Below are 21,067 nucleotides of genomic sequence, written 5' to 3'. Positions count from 1 at the left end.
GAGTGATGGGCTAATGCACTGTTACACAAATGTATGTAGTAAATTATGTGATGAATTTGTGAGACAGTGCATTAATAAATTTATTTATCTCGTATATATGACAAGGATTGTTTTTGGTGTCTTCATTATGAAATCTATGCCCATTCCTTTGAGTGGGCAAAGGACACAAATGGATACTTTTCTAAAGAACACATACATGCCAATAAACATATGCAAAAAAGTGAAATGCAAATCAAAACTGCAATGAGATACCATCTCGCACCAGTCAGAATGGATACTATTTTTTTTTTTTTTTTTTGAGACAATCTCGCTCTTTCACCCAAGCTGGAGTGCAGTGGCACAATCTCAGCTCACAGTAATCTCGGCCTCCTGGGTTCAAGTGATTATCATGCCTCAGCCTCCCGAGAAGCTGGGATTACAGGCATGTGCCATCATGACAAGCAAATTTTTTTCTTTTTTTTAGTAGAGATGATGCTTCATCATGTTAGCCAGGCTCATCTTGAATTGCTATCCTCAGGTGATCCACCTGTCTTGGTCTCCCAAAGTTCTGGGATCCCAGGAATGAGGCACTTCACCCAGCCAAGAATGGCTATTATTTAAAAAGTCAAAAAATAACAGGTGCTTGCGAGGTTGCAGAGGAAAGGGAACATTTATATACTGTTAGAGTATAAATTCATTCAACCATTGTGGAAAGCAGTATTGCAATTCCTCATGCAGCTAAAAACAGAACTACACTTCAACCCAGCAATCTCATTACTGGACATATACCCAAAGGAATGGAAATCATTCTACCATAAAGACACAGGCATGTGAATGTTCATTGTAGCACTATTCAAATATCAAAGACACGTTATCAACCTAAATACCCACCAATAACAGATTGGATAAAGAAAATGTGGTATAGATATACCATGGAATATTATATAGTCATAAAAAAGAACAAGATTATGTCTTTTGCAGGAAGATGGATGGAAGTGGAGGCTATTATCCTTAGCAAACTAATGCAGGAAGAGAAAACCAACTACCACACATTTTCACTTGTAAGTGGGAACTAAATGATGAGAACTCATGAACACAGAGAAATGAATAAAGACACTGCCCTCCTTGATGGTGGAGGATGGGAGGAGCAGAAAAAATAACTGTTGGGTACTAGGTTATGCCATGATTTATCCCCAGGTTTGATTATTTAAGATCCCTTTCTTAACTCCTATGCAAAATAACTTTAATAATAATACTTATAATGTATAATAATCAGTTACTTTGCATCGGAGGTAAGAAAGGGATCTTAAATTCTCAAGCCTGGGGGAAAATCGTGGCACAGCAAACAGCAATAGGGAAGGAAGCCTGGGCAGGGAGTATGGGGAAGAGAGAGATGAAGCTGAACTTAAATACATTGATTGAGACAGAGTGGATCATCAGGAAGAGAGGTCCAGCAAGCTATTGAAGATGTGGTACAAAAATTCAGGACAACAGTCAGGACTGGAGATGGAGATGAAGTCTTTAACCCCACTGCAAGCTGGAGTCCTGATCTTGTGAGCACACTCTGGTGGAACGCTTAGAAGGTGGTGAGCTTGGGGCCTGAGGAATAAGCCTTCAGGGACTACCCTCCCACATGCAGACACTGAAAAGAATCAGTGGGCCCTGCAGGCGAGCTGGAGAAGAGGGAGCTGGAGAGGAAGGAGGAGAAGCAGGGTGGCATGCAATTCCAGGGTCTCTAAGGGGAGTGTGCCAAAAGAAGGAAATATGTCTCTGTGTTACCTCCTGCCAATGAGAAAAGGCCACTGAGGATGTCCTTGGTGACAGATTGGTAGGGTTAGAAACCCAAGAGGCATAAAGAGTAGCTGGAGGAAATGATAGAGGAGCCTAATGAATACTCTTTTTGAAAACTTTGGGAGTAAAAGAAAGATGAGAGAAATGACACCTGTTAGAGATGGCAGCAGGACTGAGGAAGGATATTTTTCAGGTGAGGAAGTCTTGAGCATATTTGTGAACGGAGGAAAAACAGGGAAGAGACTGAGAACCTGGAAGAAGCAGAGTCCCGGGGAGGCTGGAGAGTGCTGGATGGGGCAGCCCGTCCTCTGAGAGACGGGCCCCAAGATAGGACAGAGGAGGTAGAAGAGAATTCTGAACTGGAAAGGAAAGGTGTGATCGCCAGCACATGCTGATGGACAGAGAAGCAGTCTGGAGCTCACCTGTGTCAAGTGAATCCAATCACTTTTGTTTTTGAGACAGAGTCTCATTCTGTCGTCCAGGCAGGAGTGTAGTGCGATCTCAGCTCACTGCAACCTCTGCCTCCTGCCTCAGCTTCCTGAGTAGCTGGATTACAGCATTACAGTTACACGCCACCACACCCAGCTAATTTTTGTATATTTGGTAGAGTTGGGGGTCAGGCTGGTCTTGAACTCCTGACCTCAAGTGATCCGCCCACATCGGCCTTCCAAAGTGCTAGGATTACAGGCATGAGACACCGTACCCAGCTGATTTGATAATTTTTGATAAACAAGAAGTAAGTGTATGTGGTAAGTAGGGGTAGGAAGGTGGGAAGAACCAGAGGTTTGCTCTGTGTGGAGTAGATCTGGAAGAATTGTTCCCAGCCAGTCACAGCAAATGGGCTGTCAGCCACTAAGATGTGAGTGAAAACATCATCAATGGAGTAGCAGCCCAGACAGCGTCAAGCTGAATGAATTTGAGAATGGTCAGCCCAATTATTATAGTTTTCCGCCTTTCTCCAGCATCCTAATTCTTGCAGCCCTACAGCTAGGCAAGGACTAGAATGATGTCCTTTGGGAAACTGCTGTTCATAATAAAGAAGACTTTCTGTGCTGCCGAGCACAGGCCACATGTATGCTCATATGAATATGCTCCCGCGCACGTGCGTGTGCGCTCACACACACACACACACATGGGTGCACATATGCAATTTTCTGCTTACTGAAAAAGGCTTTGAACACCTGAATACGCCTTTTACGGTTCTCCCCTTCTCTGAGATGGAATAGAGAAGTGAACATTCTTCATCTGCTTTTGGCCACAAAGGTTTGGGAAGTGGGTGATTAAAGTGTGACAACTGTGGCTGCACCTGGTGGCTCACACCTGTAATCCCAGCACTTTGGGAGGCTGAGGTGGGTGGATCACCTGACGTCAGGAGTTCAAGACCAGCCTGGCCAACATGGTGAAACCGTCTCTATTAAAAATACAAAAATTAACTGGACAGGTGGCACACGACTGTAATCCCAGCTACTTGGGAGGCTAAGGAAGTAGAATCACTTGAACCCAGGAGGTGGAGGTTGCAGTGAGCCAAGATCACACCACTACACACCACGCTGTGCAACAGGAGCGAGATTCCATCTCAAAAAAAAAAAAAAGAGTATGTCAACTACTTAGCAACCTGGTATTCAAAGACACCTCCCCGCTTCTTTGATTCTTTTAACAGGGATGGTCTGATTAGTAAAGATGAAATGATGGCTTACTTCCTGAGAGCTAAATCCCAACTACACTGTAAAATGGGACCAGGATTCATCCATAATTTTCAGGAGATGACCTATCTCAAGCCAACCTTCTGCGAGCACTGTGCAGGATTTGTAAGTCTGTTTTCCGTTGTTTTCTTATGCATGTAGTTATTTGTGTAGCATTCTGAAAAGGTAAGAAAATGATACGCTAAATAAAGTCCACTGTCTGCTTTGAATCACAAGTAAAACAAGGTGGTTCCCTGAAAGTAAAGATTGAACACCCAAAGCAAGATCTTTGGGTTTCATTATTTTCTAGGAATGCAGGGCTAACACAAACAGGGAAGGTTGTCGAGGGCTGTTAACTCAAGAGAGTGGTGTCTATTAATCCCTGCCAGGGAAAAGTGTCAGCCCAGTGAGCCCTGGCATTCATCACTAATATTCCTAAGTGGTTGCAATTAAGAGGTGCATTTATCTTAGCCAGTTCCTTCCAGTTTTCATTTCATGTGGTATTAGTGACCAGAAATCCATCAGGGCATGGTTCAATAATTCACAACTCAAAAAGGAAAAAAAAAGTCTTCTTGGAGAGAAGCTGGTTATAATAATAAATAACATTTACGCAATGCTGGATGGTAATAAAGTACTCCCGTAGACATTAGGGTAACTAATCTTCATTGCAAACCCTTCAAGTGGGTATTTTACATTTGCCATCTTGCTTATGAAGATAAAGAGGTTCAGAGGAGATAACCCAAGTTCCTGAGGATTGCACAGGTAATCATTACCAGAGCTTGGACCCCGGCACAGGTGTATCGACTCTCAGCCCTGTGCTTCACCTATACCACTGCAACAAATGAAGACTGTGTGCTTCCTTCCCCTACCTTTGATAATTCTTTGGGAACTGAGGCCAGTTTTTGATCCTGGCCTTAACATAAACGCTTGAGCCCTGAATGTCTTCCAGTTGATATTCAAGTTAAATAAAATGGAAAATGCGGCATTCCAGGTGAAGGAGGCCCAGCACCCAGATGAGTAAGACAATTGTCCCTTTTTCTAGATGCCAGAGCTCAGTTGTGTTAGCTTCATTTGGCAGCCATGTCCCCCTGTGGACTCACTGACCCATACTGAATTTGTTGCTGATATTATATGCTACCAGAAATTACATTTTCCCCATCCCGTCCTCAAATAACTGGCTTTGGGGAGCCCAAGGTAGGAGTCTGTGTTCAAGCACACACTCTCTGGGAATGGGTAAATAAGAGGCAGTTGTTACCTCAAAGATGGCCCCAGGTGGTCACAGCAGCTGATGTGGCACAGGGCAAAGCCAGTCTAACTAGCTCTCTATTCATCGCAGAGAAGGTGAAGTTCTTTAGCATCTCCACTGGGATTGCATGACCAGACCATTCTATCATAAAACAAATGGTCTCCTTTTTCATGTTTCTCTATTCTGATGGAAATTTTTGGAAATACATAGACCTGAAAATTCTGGTGTGGTATGGGGTCATGTGTAACACACTCCTACAGAGTGGGACCCAGTGAACAAAAGGTCAGGCTGTTGGGCCATGGCATGGCTCAGCCAAAAGTCAGGATAATACATCTGTCTTTTGGGTGGGCTGTGAGAGTCAGAAGGCGCTTATCAAATCTCAAGGTCTCAGGTGCTATAGCATGGACCTGTAGTTCTGGGTACTTGGGAGGTTGAGGCAGGAGGATAGCTTGAGCCCAAGAGTTTGACTCCAGCCTGAGCAACATAGAGAAACCTGCCTGCCCCCCACCATCTCTAAATATAATTAAAAAAAAAAAAACTCAAGGTCTTATCTCTGCTCTCTAGTCCTTCTGTCCTGTCCCTCTATAGAGGCCCTGGTTCTGTAGGAACAGAAGGTAGACTTTCTTGGGAGCTGGACACCTGTCTCCCTGACTCATTGGAGCAGAGATGCTGGTGCTACATCTTGATGAAGCTGTGATGCAGGAGAAAGCTCTGGTCCTGGAGTCTGGAACTTGGGTTAAATTTCTGTTTTTCCCTTGCTAACTCTAGATCCTTGATCAAGTTATTCACCATCTTTGGGTCTATTTCTATCTGTAAAAGGGAGTTAATACTTACCCACCAAGTTGTTGCATGATAAAATACTATTTAGACATGTTGCAAGTCACACGGCTTGGAGTACACATTTTTTATGTATTCCTTGATTCTTTGAGAGTTTAATTGAAATTAAGTCATTTGAAATATTTACAGCTCTTTTTATTTTTAAAATATATTCAATTTTATTGGTACAATTTGATTTGATCTTTACCGACACTCATGTTAAAGAGTCCATTGGTGGCTGGGCATGGTGGCTCACGCCTGTAATCCCAGCGCTTTGGGAGGCCGAGGCGGGCAGATCACCTGAGGTCGGGAGTTCAAGACCAGCCTGACCAACGTGGAGAAACCCCGTCTCTACTAAAAATACAAAATTAGCCGGGTATGGTGGCACATGCCTGTAATCCCAGATACTTGGGAGGCTGAGGCAGGAGAATCACTTGAACCCGGGAAGCAGATGTTGCAGTGAGCTGAGATCACACCATTGCACTCCAGCCTGGGCAACAAGAGTGAAACTCTGTCCCCCCCTCAAAAAATCCATTGGTTTTCAAAGGAATTCGTAACTATAGTTCTATAGATGTGTTGTTGAAAGGAATTGTGTGAAAATGGTTCCAGTGCCAGAACCATCTGTTTTTTAAAATAAATTCCATTTTAAGGTTAAGGAAGACAAACAGACTTGCTCTGCAGAAGATTTATTTTAGAATTAGAATTCTAGAACTGAAAGAGTGTTAGTAATTCCCTTATTTTGTAGATGAAGAAACTCAGGTCTGGAGAAGTTAAGTGACTTCCCCCAAGGTCACACACAGATCATTAGCAGCAAAACTGTGAGTCACACACAGGTCTCCTGACTCTCAGTCCAGAGCTCCTTACACCACAGTTACTCCAAATATTACAGCAGCCAGTGGTCTCAAATCAAAGGACTGTGGGAAATGCACCTGCAAACCCATCCACATGGCATCATCCTCTACTGTCTTTGGCTGGCACACTGACCCAGTGCCTCTTTCTAGCTACTGTTTATTCCTAGTTAAGTAAGCATTAGCAAACCGTGTCTTCCTCCCCACCCCCACCTGCACCCCTCTTGCTTGACTATCTTTCACCAGTTCCTGCAGCTATGCTAATAATGTAACATATCTGGATATTAGGATGTCTCTTCTTAAATCTTATCCTTTCTTGTCCCACCTCAATGTCTTTGCTCACACACAAAGTATACAGGAGCTATGGCTTCCTGTCTTTTCCTTAAGTAATATATTCATCTTTCCCTCACTAGCTATGAGACCTTGCCAAGGGACTTCACCTCTCAGTAGGTCAGTCCCTTCATCTGTAAAATTGAAAAGGCTGTGAGCAGTGGCTCACGCCTGTAATCCCAGCACTTTGGGAGGCCGAGGCAAGTGGATCACCTGAGGTCAGGAGTTTGAGACCAGCCTGGCCAACATGGTGAAACCCCGTCTCTACTAAAAATACAAAAATTAGCCGGGTATGGTGGCTTGTGCCTGTGGTCCCAGCTACTAGGGAGGCTGAGGCAGGAGAATCACTGGAACTCAGGAGGTGGAGGTTGCAGTGAGCTGAGATTGCCCCACTACACTCCAGCCTGGGCAACAGAGCAAGACTTTGTCAAAAAAAAAAAAAAAAGAAAAGAAAATTATTATTACCTATACCATAAGGACATCATGAACAATTACATAAGTTAATATGTATAAAGAGCCTAAAGCTGTGCCTCTCACATAGCAAGAGTTCAAGAAATGTTAGCTCTCATCATTATTATCACTACTATCATTACCAAGGGCTCTGGAGAAAGAATTTCCAGGTTGTGGGAGACTGCAAATTATCTAACTTCCTGGATCATCACATTCACCTTTTACAAAAGAGAAGCAAACTAGATTATCATAAAGATCACGCTGTGATGATCCTGGCCACCACTGCCCTTTTTGGGAGCATGCCCCTCTCTCTTCCAGCCACCCTTGCTTCTACTTAGTTGTCATATAAACCTTCCTGTACCCAAGACAAAATATTCTTCTGTCCTTGGAGACATTTGCATTTCAATATGTATTCCAAAGGAGCAAATAGCTGTTAAGGCTCAAAGGAATCTTTGAGTTTTCTACTTGTGGAAGTTCCTTGTCAAGAAGAGGTAAGGAGCCATCTTCCTGGACTCTTAAGTCACTTCACATTGGCGGTGACGTACTCTTCTGGAAAAGGAGGGGCATTGTTTGCTTATAATACACTATGGACAGGAGAACAGCACCCCCTTCAGTCCCAGTGGGCCCTGCTTTTTTCAAGATAATAGCCACCTAACCCAAATATGAGAAGGTTAGCAATAGTTCTCCAACTTGAGCTAAGCCCATTTAATGACCCATACTATACACCTCTGCTATCTCTATCACCTGTGAAAGAGCTGTGGGGAGACACAGGAAGGGCATGGGAAGGGCTCTCTTCTTCATGGTGTTTAGAAGGAGTCTGTCTGGCGAAAGATGACACCACCACCAGGATGTGCCCCTGAACCTCCCAGGCAAACGCTCCCTCGTGGAACTGCAGGCCTTCACATCTCCCCTCCCGCACTGGTCACTTCCTACTTGTTAACCACGAAGAAGTCACAGACTCCTTGGTTGGCAGATTCTGAGTTTTCTCGACATCTCCCTACAGCCCTGGCACAGGCCAGACATAGAGCCAATGTGGAGAATGAAGACATGAATAACTAAGATCATTTCCTCTTCTGTATTTTTCCACGGGACAAAAACTACGCAGAAAATAACCTAGCATAATCCAAGTATTTTCATGTGAGGTGCGCTGCGCTTCTTCCATTGCTCTATTTCCTGTGGTGGGCACCAACGGCAACTAGTGTCATTAAAAAGAGGGAGCTAGGGACTCCCAAAGACCAAGTGGCCATCGCCTCCGTACATTTTGCTGGGAGCGCACCATGCCAAAGTCTGAGGATCAAACATTAGTCGTCTCCCATCCTGGCTCCCAGTTGGCTCTGAGAAAGAAAGGGGAAGTGAAACTCATGTTATCACCACCCTCGTAGAGGGTTCTTCTATCTGGCAGGAAGGGTGTTAAGAGTGGCGACATCCTGTTTGTGCCTGGCCAGTCATGAAGCTTCCCAGCACTTCCCTCTCAGTGGCCTTGTTTTCCTTCCAGATCTATCCTCAGATTCTCTGACATTCCTTTGTCTTTTGTTACAGCTCTGGGGCATAATCAAGCAAGGATACAAATGCAAAGGTAAATCAATCTTATTTTGTTAACATTTTTAAAAATTTGACATTTTGGGTAAGAATCAAATTTGTCTGGTTAAACTACAAAAGCTCTTGGCATCATTGAGAATTTCAGTCTTTTGGGTCAATGGCAACTGAGAGTGATTGCCTCTGAGGAGGAGTTTCTGGAGTTTTGGAGAGCCAGAGTTGGAATTTTATAGTTTGTTACAAACCACTCTTCTCAACACACAAATCTAGTTCTTTTGAATCAGCAGCATCCAGTTCAGGTGGGAATTCTGAAGTGGGACAAGCCTAGCTAAAATATTGTATATAAAAACTTTTTTTTCCAAAGAAAAAAACCTCCACACCATTTCTGTAATCCATACTTAGCTATTCCTTTCTCTACCAAATCACATAGATGGTGACAAAAAAAGAGAAAACTAAAACATATTTTTGTCCTTTTCAATGAATGCATTCCTCTATTTTTCCAATTTAATTAAGTTAATAAACAATTGAATCAATTGTTTATAAATTTGACAAACTGACAAATGCAATATGCATGTACATTAAGAATTCAGGAATGTGTTGCTACTTGTACATGTATGATTAAGTACACATTGTTTAGGAAGTTGCTGGACACTTTATGCAGACGATTTATACAGTTCTTTTAAGAATCTTCTAATGCTATTGAAAAATATAATAAAACTATAAATAAAAACATCTTAATCACAGAATGCCTTCAGATGAATGTTATTCCCCTGGGATGCCTTTTTTTCTCCAGTTATTTTGCAGTATTTGGTCCTCATTTTGCATGAACAGAAAACTTCCCGAACCTCAATGGAAGCTACTGTTTAGTGCTCAGAGGGACCTTTCCGTTAGTGCTTCTCTATCGCTTGTCTTGGTCTAACTTAGATTTTGACTTTCAAGCAGCAAAGATACTGCAAGATCTTATTGCCCAGCAATGAGTCATTAGTTTTACTCTGGTTTCTATCCCCATACCCTAAAACACACACACACACACACACACACACACACACACACACACACACACAATTTTATAAAGATGAAAATCTATTAAACCTTTAGATTATCTCTTGTATTCTCTTAATGGCACATAAAGTAAAAAAAAAATAAAAACTAATTAAAATAGACCGAACATTAAGACTATTTGAAACAAGACCACTTAGGGGAAAATGGGTACTGGAAATAGTTAGAAAGATCCTCTTTCATGGTAGGAGAGAAATGACCATGTCTATTCAATGATGCTCAGTGAAGTGTAGGACCCTCATCATAGGTAATAATTCTGAATCACCATCTGAAGTGCCACATTTTTCTATCCCAAGTAGTAATTAACATTCTACTGCCTGATCTAAAACATCCTAATGGGTAATTTCACAGACTCTGCTGCCTGCCGTTTCAAAGCCATAAGCACACATAGACCATATTTACTAAGCATATGCCCATCTTCTATTTTGTTTCTATACAAAGAAAGGAAGCAGAAGATATAATCATTGGCCCTGAAAGGTTTTTGGAAAATGAAGAAGAGTAAAAATATCTAGACAAGTGCTGAATGGAGGAACAGCTCACCGTCAATGATCAGGGGCAGCAGTTGGCCTGGGAGAGACTGGAAGCTGAGGCTTCTTGCCATCATCCTGGCTGAGGCTGTCTTTGTGGGGATTCCATCTAAGCCTGGGAAAGAATCCCAACCCCATTTGATTTGCATTTAGTTTTGGGCAAAGGCAACTGACCTCTCAGGCCGGACTCCATTTGCTCCCTAGGCTCAATTGCTTGTTAGGTCCTCAGTTACATAGAGAACCAAGCTGAGCAAATATAAGAGAACTTTTGGAACTTCAGGAAGGCAAGTGCGGACCGATGGCCCCTTTCCAAACCCTGGACACACCCCGTGGGCCTGTGGGTGACTGAAATTCAACACAGAAACTGGGACGGGGGAGGGGAGGGCTGACAAGTGCCACCCTGGAAACTCAATCAACAGCAGACACACTAATCATCTTCCACACCCTTGGAATTTTTCAGACTGTGGAGCCAATTGCCACAAACAGTGTAAAGACCTCCTGGTTCTGGCCTGCAGGAGATTTACCCGGGCGCCCTCCTTGGGAAGTGGGCATGGGTCACTGCCTGGAAGCCCCTCGCTGCCCCCAGGTAATGCCCTCTGCTTTCTTTGTTGCCATGGTGTCTCTCTGCTTGGACCTCATTTAGGTTCTGGATCTAAACCCGGTTAGTCACTCTAAATGCTAAGGCTTTCTTTAGGGGGAACAGCAGTAGCTAAACCCTTGAATCATTCTTGCATCTCTTTGCTTTCCAGTCTCAGGAACATGTAACCTGCCTGCAGCTAATTGAATTCTGTCCCCAGTTGGTTCCTCTAGGACCTTGCATGCCAGACTCGTGCTTGTTTGCTGTCAAGCAGTCAGATGCTAAATAATCACCATCCTCTTTCACTTCCAGTCCAGGATGAGGTGTTTGAATTTCCCGGAGTCACTGCTGGACATAGGGATTTAGACAGCAGAGCCATCACACTGGTTACAGGCTCTTCTCGCAAGATCTCCGTGAGGCTACAGAGGGCCACCACCAGCCAGGCTACCCAGACTGAACCTGTCTGGTCAGAGGCTGGGTGGGGGGACTCAGGGTCCCACACCTTCCCCAAAATGAAGTCCAAGTTCCATGACAAAGCAGCAAAGGACAAAGGCTTTGCCAAATGGGAAAATGAGAAGCCCAGGGTGCATGCTGGTGTGGATGTTGTAGACCGGGGCACGGAGTTCGAACCTGACCAGGATGAAGAAGAAGAGACCAGACAGGATGGTGAGGTAAGTGCCAGGTCACCCCACAAATAAAACCAGAAGGAGGCTGAAAGTGCTGAGATGAGCATTACAGAGGGTGTGGGAAGCAACCTGGTAGATCTGAAGCAGGTTGGGTGGGAATGAGATGTGTATCATTTTAGTCTTGCCACTGGATTGCTATGTGACCCTGGGCATATGTTTCTTCTTCCTGGATCTCAGTTTCATCATGTAAAAACTTGGACCAGAGCAAGTTCTCAAACCTAATGAAGGCTGTCATGCCTGTGTACTGAAATGATATACCCCAGGAACCCATGACTATATATCCAAGATACCTGTACATGATACAAATCAGCCTGGTTTTCCAAGCTAGAACCAAGGCTCAAACTCAAGAAAGGCAGTGGAAGCAAAAGACTTTTAGATAATGGAGAATCGCACAGTTTTGACTCTACTTAAAAGAGGCATTTGACAGTATCATGGAAAAGGGGGTGGTAAGAATCAGAGACATGGGGCCCTCAAGGATCTATAAACCAGGCTCTGCCTCTGCATGAGAATTACAGATAAATCATGCAAAGCAAACGGGGATGCAGATGGAATTTGTTAGAGTATGCTGACATAAAAATTGATTCAAGATGGAGTTAGAGAAATGTATTAGTTAACAGTCTACAGTGTATTAAGAAAAAGGATTTGAGAAAATTGGCATCATATTCCTAACTTTTAAAGCAATGTCATGGAGGACAGCCACTGCCGCCCTGTGGAATCATTCTCATAAACAGAATATTGGGTTAGGCAGAGATCCTACTGGATCAAGCCAGTGCTCTTTGGTCTTATGGGTGGTCCTCCACATTCCACTCTTCAGGAGACTTAAACACACGTCTCCCTAAGTTTCCCATCATGAGAAAAACTCCAATGACCTTTAACCCAAAATCCCCCTAGTTCTTTCCTCATTGAAGGCAACGCATAAGGAGGCTACACATTATCTCTAGTCATGCAAGGTTTATTTTAAGTTTCTGCTGGAATACTTTTTTGTTTCTAATAGCATCAACTTTTAAAAATAGCTTTGAGATGTAATTCACATGCCATGAAACTGACCCATTTGAAAGTATACAATGTAATATCCTTTTAGTATACTCACAAAGTTGTGCAACCATCACTACAATCTAATTTTAGAATTTTCATTATTCCAGAAAGAAATCCTCTACCCAGGAGCAGTCACTCTCCCCGACCTCACTCCAGCCCTAGGCAGCCAACTAATTTATTTTCTGTCTCTTTGGATTTGCAATATCCACTTTATTGTTAACATTTCCCCCACCAATCATCTTGGCAACTGTTACCAGTCCTATCCTCCCACTTCGTTTACTGGCCTAGCACAGTTCAAGCTGGGAATATAAATGGGAATAAGAGAAAGATCATGATTTGGTGCCAACAACTCTTAACCTGAGGTCTATTTAATGGCTTTAGGGGGTTCATGACAGCACTTTATACTTTGTATAAAATTATATGTAGAAATATGCTCATTTTTGGGGAGAGGAGTCAATGCATTAAACAGATTCTCATGGGGGTATGTGATCCAAAAAAGCAAAGAATCATTGTGCAAGGTGATTTTCTGGATTCTCTGTGCTAGACACCCCATACGCCAACTCAGCCTGTAGATAGACACCCCGTACACCAACTTGGCCTGCAGAGGCTGTTTCCATGGGTGCTATAGCTGCCCCTGGAATCTCAGGAAAAGAGCTTCTCCAGGTAGATGCTAGGATGACTACCAGAGTGCTTTGGGTGGCACCCACCTCATGGGCATCTCTGAATTCAGAGGAGAACCTGCTTTTGTTTAACAAATAGTGAAATTGGTCATGAGCTCACCACTATTGGCCTCTGAGTTAAGAGAAATTCACAGCCTGTTGGCTATAAGACAATTACATAGGTAAGATTTTTTTTTTTATCATTATTCTCTGTAAGGAAATGTAAACAAATATCTGTGTTTTTTCAAAAAATAATTTTGTTCCCTGGAAATTCAACTTTTATATTCAAATGTTCTCTTATCCTTTCAGTGTTCTTATCTCTCTCTGTTTTGTGTGTGTGTGTGTGTGTGTGTGTGTGTGTTCTGAGATGGAGTCTTGCTCTGTCACCCTGGCTGGAGTGCAGCCTGGTGACACAATCTTGGCTTACTGCAGCCTCCGCATCCTGGGTTTGAGCGATTCTCCTGCCTCAGCCTCCTAAGTAGCTGGGACTAGAGGCATGTGCCACCATGCCTGGCTAATTTTTGTATTTTTAGTAGAGACAGAGTTTTATCACATTGGCCAGGCTGGTTTTGAACTCCTTGTAAAATTTATTGCCAAGGTAAAAGTGAGGAAACTGAGGCAAGTATAAGAAAGTGAGAAGCTAATTTATTCAGCTCCCAGGTGAGGTTCTGTGGTCCAGGGTGGGGCCAGAGAAGTCACGCCTGGCTGTTCAGGGCATGGAGTTTTATGGGGAGGGCAGGCAATTGACTGGGTATTGGGGAAACAAAGAAGGCATTTCTATTGGCTGTTGAGGAGCAGGAAGTACATGGAGTTAAAGTAGGAAGTACATGATACTAGCTGTCATTGGTAGGTGGGTGGGACATTGGGTAAGGGCCTGCTGGGGGCTTACAGGGCAGGCTGTTGTCGGGCAGGGTATGGTGGGGCTTCTTTAAAAAATTTTTCTGCAGGGTTTTTTAACAGCGGGCTGGAGGTTGAATGCATAATTTAGTGCTGAGTGTGGGCTTGGGTATGATATGCAGAGACGGGTGCGGGGGGAAGCCATGTGGCAAGGCCAGATAATGAGCTTGGGTGATGACGCAGTTATCAGGCGCGGAGAGTGATGAATGTGTCCGTTTGACTCCAGGCAAGGCAACCGGCCTTACATTCCTGACCTCAGGTAATCCACTCGCCTTGACCTCCCAGAATGCTGGGATTACAAACATTAGCCACCACGCCTGGCCATGTTCTTATCTCCTAAAGCACAGGGATGGTTCGCTGAGCACAAGTATTTAATTTTATCTGTGCTAATGAATGAAGGAAGTATGCCCTTGTATGAAATGCATATATATAGTATATTGTCTCAGGACCATTCAAATCAGTAACAAATGAGATGTTTGCCCTGTTTAGGAAATAAGCAAAGAAGGAAAAAAAAAAGTGACAAAATTATACCCAGGAGTTGAATATGTAGCTAAAAGAGTTTTCACATTTTTTTCTGCCAGGTAAGACCAATGATTGGGATTAGGAGCAATGACTTACACATTTATTATTTAGTATCAGATGATGTTTATGAGTCCTACAGTTAAAAACTAGAAGGCAGAAAAGGTAGTTGTGTTTGTAATCTGTGTATTTCCTCCAGTGGAGTTCCAGGATTTACACTCATTTTAAAATATAAGGGTGTGAACATTTTCTGTGGCAGTGTACGTCATCTCACCAATGGCCACCAAGCCCCTGCATGTCAGAACCAGTCAAGATTACTCTCTTGGCAGTAAGAATACATGTGTTTCCTTTGAACTTCTTCTTTTGTTTTCCTTTATCTTCTGCTCTATTAAACCTAGTCAACAAATATTTATCATAAAAAGAGTTGGGAAATGCTGATTACATAAAATGGAATATGTTTATGAATATATGTAATAAACATATATAGTCATACATATATACATATATAGAATGTATACTTCTCTATGTACATTTTTTTTTAAACAGATTTTTCTCAGTGCCCTCACGTACTAATTTACACTGTGGATTTCTTAGAGGAAAACCTTTTAACAAGAATCATTTTGAGGCACTAATGATTTGTGGTACACCCTTTAAGGTTAACATCCTAGTTGGACTCTGTATCTTTAGTCTTTAAGAGTTCATGTGCTGGGTGAACTACATGATCTCTCTCTCCCCCGTCTCTCTCCCCTTTATCTCCCTCACCTTTCTTTCTCCCCTGGCCTTTCTCTCTTCCCAACCTCTTTCTCCTGGACAAGATCTCACTCTGTCCCCCAGGCAGGAGTGCGGTGGTCATAGCTCACCACAGCCTCGAGCTCCTGGGCTCAAGCGATCCTCCCATCTCAGCCTCCCAAGTAGCTGGGCCTACAGGCATGTGCCACAACACCCAGCTAGTTTTTATTTTTTGTAGAGAGAGGGTCTTGCTATGTTTACCAGCTGTTCTTGAACTCCTGGCCTCAAGTGACCCTCCCACCTCAGCCTCCCAAGGTGCTGAGATTATAGGTGTGAGCCACTTACCCAGCTACCTACATGATCTCCTAATTCCCACTAAATCCTGAGACTACAAGGTACTGATCATTTCAGATATTCCCTCAAATTCATCAGAAAAACCACTTTCTGGGAACACTCCTATTTTGTTACATGAGATCCACCCATGCAATAGGTTCCAATTTGTGTTTCAGGATGGCTGACTTCAGGCTGAGGAAACTGAGGATACCTTGGCTTTCAGAAGGAGCAAGATGAGAAACTCTGAAGAAAGCTCTGACTCTCAGGAAGTTATCTGGAAAGACACCTGGATGTTTACTGTCTTTTAACACTGTAAGATCTCCATGTTTAGACTATGGGACAGAGAACTGACCCTAACTATGAACTATTTATTTCCTCCCTACTCCCAGTGAAGTGCCACAAAGACTGTGTTATGTAGTCAGTAGTTTTTTCATGTATCTTTCTCTAGAGCCATTTATATACGGGTGAAACGAAAGCTTTTTTGCATGTACTTGATACTTATTCTGTAAACTCAGGCTTTGCTTTTTTTGTGAGAATATCCTTTCAATATTTTTATAAACATTTGTGTGTGCTGTGGCAGGGCACAGTTAACAGGGAGTTGATTTAGAGGTTTTTTTTGTTTGTTTGTTTTTTTGGTGTGCTTTTTGGATGGCACCAGGACTTAGGAAGCCCTTCAGACACTGGAATGCAATGATGCTTATGGTCAACTGTAAGGAGAAGCTGTTTACATTGTTCCTATCATACAATTGCTATGATATGTAACAAGTCACATATGTATATATCACAGAAGTCTTACTAATTCTGTATCACTAGGAAGCTATGACATGGTCATGACAGCTCTCCTAATACTTGCCATGGAAGAAAATTAACTACTTGTCCCTTCTGAGTGGGTCAAGCCATCTTTCTTAAGATTCCTGAAGTATAAATAGCAATTAAGAAATCAATTCAAGATTTGAAGGTTAAAATTTAGCAGAAAAACAAAGCATTGAATAAGCCACTAGGTGAAATGCAAAACAACCATCGATTTTGTAAAACTCAAAGTAAGAATTTTGATAAGAAAAAAACACAAGCTTTCAGTTGTGAAAGAGAACCCCTGTGCTCTTCCTGAGAAACTGCCTTCCTCAATTAAAGAATATTCATAGAAAGAAAATAATCATAAATTACCTGTAACATTTCATTTAAGCTTTTAAAGTATCGATCTTTTAAATAGCTCCCTTTTACTCAAAATAACTAGTTATGTGTCTATTTCTTCCATTATTAGAGGACAGAGAACTTGAATCAAGATACAAAAAATAGGCCAGGTGCAGTGGTTCACGCCTGAAATTGCAATACTTTGGGAGGCCAAGGAGGGCAGATCACTTGAGGTCAGGAGTTTGAGACCAGCCTGAAAAACATGGAGAAACCACATCTCTACTAAAAATACAAAAAACTAGTCAGGCATGGTGGCACATGCCTGTAATCCCAGCTACTTGGGAGGCTGAGGTAGGAGAATCGCTTGAACCTGGGAGGCAGAGGTTGCAGTGAGCCGAGATTGCACCATTGCACTCCAGCCTGGGCAACAAGAGTGAAACTCCGTCTCAAATAGAGATGAGACTGAGCCTGTGAATGACAGGAATGATCTACCAAATGACTAGTCAGAAACTACTCCAGAAGGGTGTACTGGTCTACATTTGGGGCTTAAATGTATATATATATATTCCATTTAAAATGGAATTTGGCCCGAATAGGGGCAGTCTTCAGTAAAGGCTTGCTTTCTCCTCTTTTCTCCATTGAGGACAGTTCTGCTCAGCAAGACTGCTGAGTACCTCTCTGGGCAAGTCCCATGCTATATACACAAAGGTAAGCAAAACTTGGTCTTGGCCCCTCAGAGCTGACAACCCATGGGCATTAAGGCAAAGTCGTTCTAGTGATTTAAAATATGGTAGAAACAACTTGTGCCAACCAGATTTACAGATTGGAAATACCGCAGATGAAATGAAGTTATTAGTTGACGGAGCTGTGATTAAGCTTGCTAATAAGCGAACATGCCATCTGTAAGCACTCAGAGGGCAGCCAAACCTAGATGTTGATTTCATGTATATATCCAATCTACTACTATCCATAAATGCAATGATATGCATGTTAACAACATTAACAACAGAAAACAGCAATCTAAGTACCAAAAAGCTTTTCTGTGTATTTAAAAAAATTGAAGAAAATCCAGGAAGAAACTTGTTAATAAACATTGTACTGTTCTTTTACTTCTCAAAGGCTCCTTGCCACTTAGTTTTGTTATTTTTGAGTTTTCATACATAGGAAGTTTTATATTGTCAACCTTCCTGTGACAAAGATATTAAATGTTAACTCGAGTAAAAAAGAATAAATATGTATCCACATATATAACTATGTATGTGCCTGTATATTGTGTGTGTATATACACAGTAAGTCCTCATTTGTCCATAGATTCTTGGAAACTGCTACTTTAACAACTTGAAGTTGGTCTTGAAACACCTATAACAAGACCAACTTTTAGCTCATCAATGTTGTAGCAAAATGAAATTGAATGAAACTACCTTGTGGAGGACCAGTTTGAACACTTCATTTGACTTAAAGTTGCTGTTTCCAAGAACCTACAGACCATGTTAAGTGAGGACTTACTACACACACACACACACCCCTAACCCTATTATTACTTCGCTGAAGAAGAATTTAAGTCTGTAACAAAACTGCTTTATAATTTTGATTATACCACTTACTGATGACCAATGACTCTGATGTTTCCAATCTATCAATTTCCCAAAATCAGTAAAATAAACAAAATGGTTAAATCCATGATGGGGCAAAAAGAACAATCACCATTGACTACTCCAGACCTTCATTTTGCAGGTTAGATGATCACTATCGCCCTGAAAATGGAAAGGAAAAACAAAAACAAATGCTTAACAATGAAGATGAGGCATGAAGGCAGGATTTATTAGATGCTTCAATTGTGTCTTCATTGGAGCATCTATGAATTGACTGATGCCTTCTCAAATCTGCCTAAACCAGAGTAGCCATGACTGGTATTTGAATGCTTGGGTTGAGTGGATATCCCCTGAAGCAATAATGTGCCCAGATTTTCATCGTTAAGTCTACAATAGACAGAGGAGTTTGTAATTTAAAAATAAAGACAAGACTTCAACAGAGGAGAACATCAAAATGTTATTGACAGTAGGAAGCTTAAGTATTCCTAAGATAAATACATTAATTTTGCCAAAATATCCAGAATGACTGAGATCGATTCAGTGAATCACAAAAGTGTACCATCAGCATGCAATTCCCAAACAGATCTAAATCTCATCTTGGCTGCTTATCGTCATGGAATCCTAGACAAGTCACCTACATCTATTTGAGCCTCAATTTCTTCATTTAAAAAGAGATATTTCACCATCTTCTTCAACTACCTCATAGAGTTTTGGTAAAGATCAAGTCAGATAATATATGTAAGAGTATTTGTAAAGACCTTATGTTATTCTTTTGCCATTAAGCAGGATTATTCTCTAAAATTGCCTCAAAGCCCAGATTTTCTGTATATTAATTGGAGGCTCTAAACCAAATATTTAAATTTTCTGTTAAAGATTTAAGCAAAGAAGTATTAATGAAAATAGTCAAAAGAGATTTTATTTCTGCCACTATGTATGTGTGTGGGATTAGTTCTGGTTTGATTGTAACATTGACTAGTCCTGACCTGGTTGAAAACAGACCAGCAAGGTTAAGAAACCAAATGGGTAAAATGTAAATGAGTTAAAGTTGGCCAAATAGGTAACAGCTCCAGTCTGCTGTTCTCAGCAAGAGTGAGCCAGAAGGCGAGTGATCTCTGCATTTCCAACTAAGGTACCAGGTTTAGCACATTGGGACTGGTTAGACAGTAGATGCAGCCCAAGGAGGGCACGCCAAAGCAGGGTGGGGCATTGCCTCACATGGGAAGAGCAAGGGGCAGGAGAACTTCCTCTCCTAGCCAAGGGATACTTTAGAAACGTTTCCCAAGACTTTGGCCCTCTGGCTCAAATATTGCACTTTTCCCATGGCCTTCACAACCCACAGACCAGGAGATTTCCCTCTGGTGCCTACAACAACCAGCGCCCTGGGTTTCCAGCACAAAACTGGGCAGCTGTTTTAGCCACAGCAGTTTTTTTTTCTAATATATATTTTATTGCGTTTTAGGTTTTGGGGAACATGTGAAGAACATGCAAGACTGTTACATAGGTACAATAATGGCAATGTGGTTTGCTGCCTTCCTCCCTATCACCTATATTCTGGCATTTCTCCCCATGTTATCCCTCCCCAACTCCCCACCTACTGCTGTTCCTCACCTAGTTCCATCACAGTCCTCAGTGTGTGATGCTCCACTCCCTGTGTCCATGTGTTCTCATGGTTCAACACCTGCCTATGAGTGAGAACATGCGGTGTTTGATTTTCTGTTCTTGTGTCAGTTTGCTGAGAATGATGTTCTCCAGATTCATCCATGTCCCTACAAGGACACAAACTCATCATTTTTGATTGCTGCATAATATTCCATGGTTTATATGTGCCACATTTTCCCTGTCCAGTCTATCATCAATGGGCATTTGGGTTGGTTCCAAGTCTTTGCTATTGTAAACAGTGCTGCAATGAACATTTGTGTGTATGTGTCCTTATAGTAGAATGATTTATAGTCCTTTGGATATATACCCAGTAATGGGATTGCTGGGGCAAATGGAATTTCTATATCAAGGTCCTTGAGGAATCGTCACACTGTCTTCCACAATGGTTGAACTAATTTAAACTCCCATCAGCAGTGTAAAAGTGTTCCTATTTCTCCACATCCTCTCCAGCATTTTTTAATGATCGCCATTCTAACTGGCGTGAGATGGTATCTCAATGTAGTTTTGATTTGCATTTCTCTAATGACCAGTGATGATGAGCATTTTTTCACGTTTGTTGGCCTCATGTATGTCTTCTTTTGTAAAGTGTCTGTTCATATCCTTTGCCCACTTTTGAATGGGCTTGTTTTTTTCTTGTAAATCTCTTTTAGTTCTTTGTAAATTCTGGATATCAGCCCTTTGTCAGATGAGTAAACTGCAACAATTTTTTTCCCATTCTGTTGGTTGCCAAGTCACTCTAATGACGGTTTCTTTTGCCATGCAGAAGCTGTGGAGTTTGATTAGGCCCCATTTGTCTATTTTGGCTTTTGTTGCCAATGCTTTTGGTGTTTTGGTCATGAAGTCCTTGCCTATGCCTAGGTCAGGAATGGTTTTGCCTAGGTTCTCTTCTAGGGTTTTATGGTGTTAGGTCTTATGTTTAAGTCTTTAATCCATCTGGAGTTAATGTTAGTGTAAGGTGTCAGGAAGGGGTCCAGTTTCTGCTTTCT

General features: G+C 42.1%; 1 protein-coding gene across 1 annotated transcript in view; it reads left to right on the top strand.

Moving 5' to 3' along the window:
- RASGRP3 (RAS guanyl releasing protein 3) overlaps positions 1-18,524 on the top strand; it is an 86,692-nt gene extending 68,168 nt beyond the window's left edge. The window contains exons 14-18 of the mRNA XM_008980888.5: positions 3,431-3,578; positions 8,682-8,718; positions 10,725-10,850; positions 11,154-11,512; positions 15,876-18,524. Coding sequence (XP_008979136.1) covers positions 3,431-3,578; positions 8,682-8,718; positions 10,725-10,850; positions 11,154-11,512; positions 15,876-15,884 — 679 coding nt within the window. The 3' untranslated portion in view covers positions 15,885-18,524. The remainder of the gene's footprint in view (positions 1-3,430; positions 3,579-8,681; positions 8,719-10,724; positions 10,851-11,153; positions 11,513-15,875) is intronic.
- Positions 18,525-21,067: the final 2,543 nt, after the last annotated feature.

This window comes from Callithrix jacchus, chromosome 14 (assembly GCF_049354715.1).
Source record: "Callithrix jacchus isolate 240 chromosome 14, calJac240_pri, whole genome shotgun sequence".
Lineage (NCBI taxonomy): Eukaryota > Metazoa > Chordata > Mammalia > Primates > Cebidae > Callithrix > Callithrix jacchus.
Note: the sequence above shows the minus strand (reverse complement) of the source record. Positions and strands in the feature narration are given on the sequence as shown.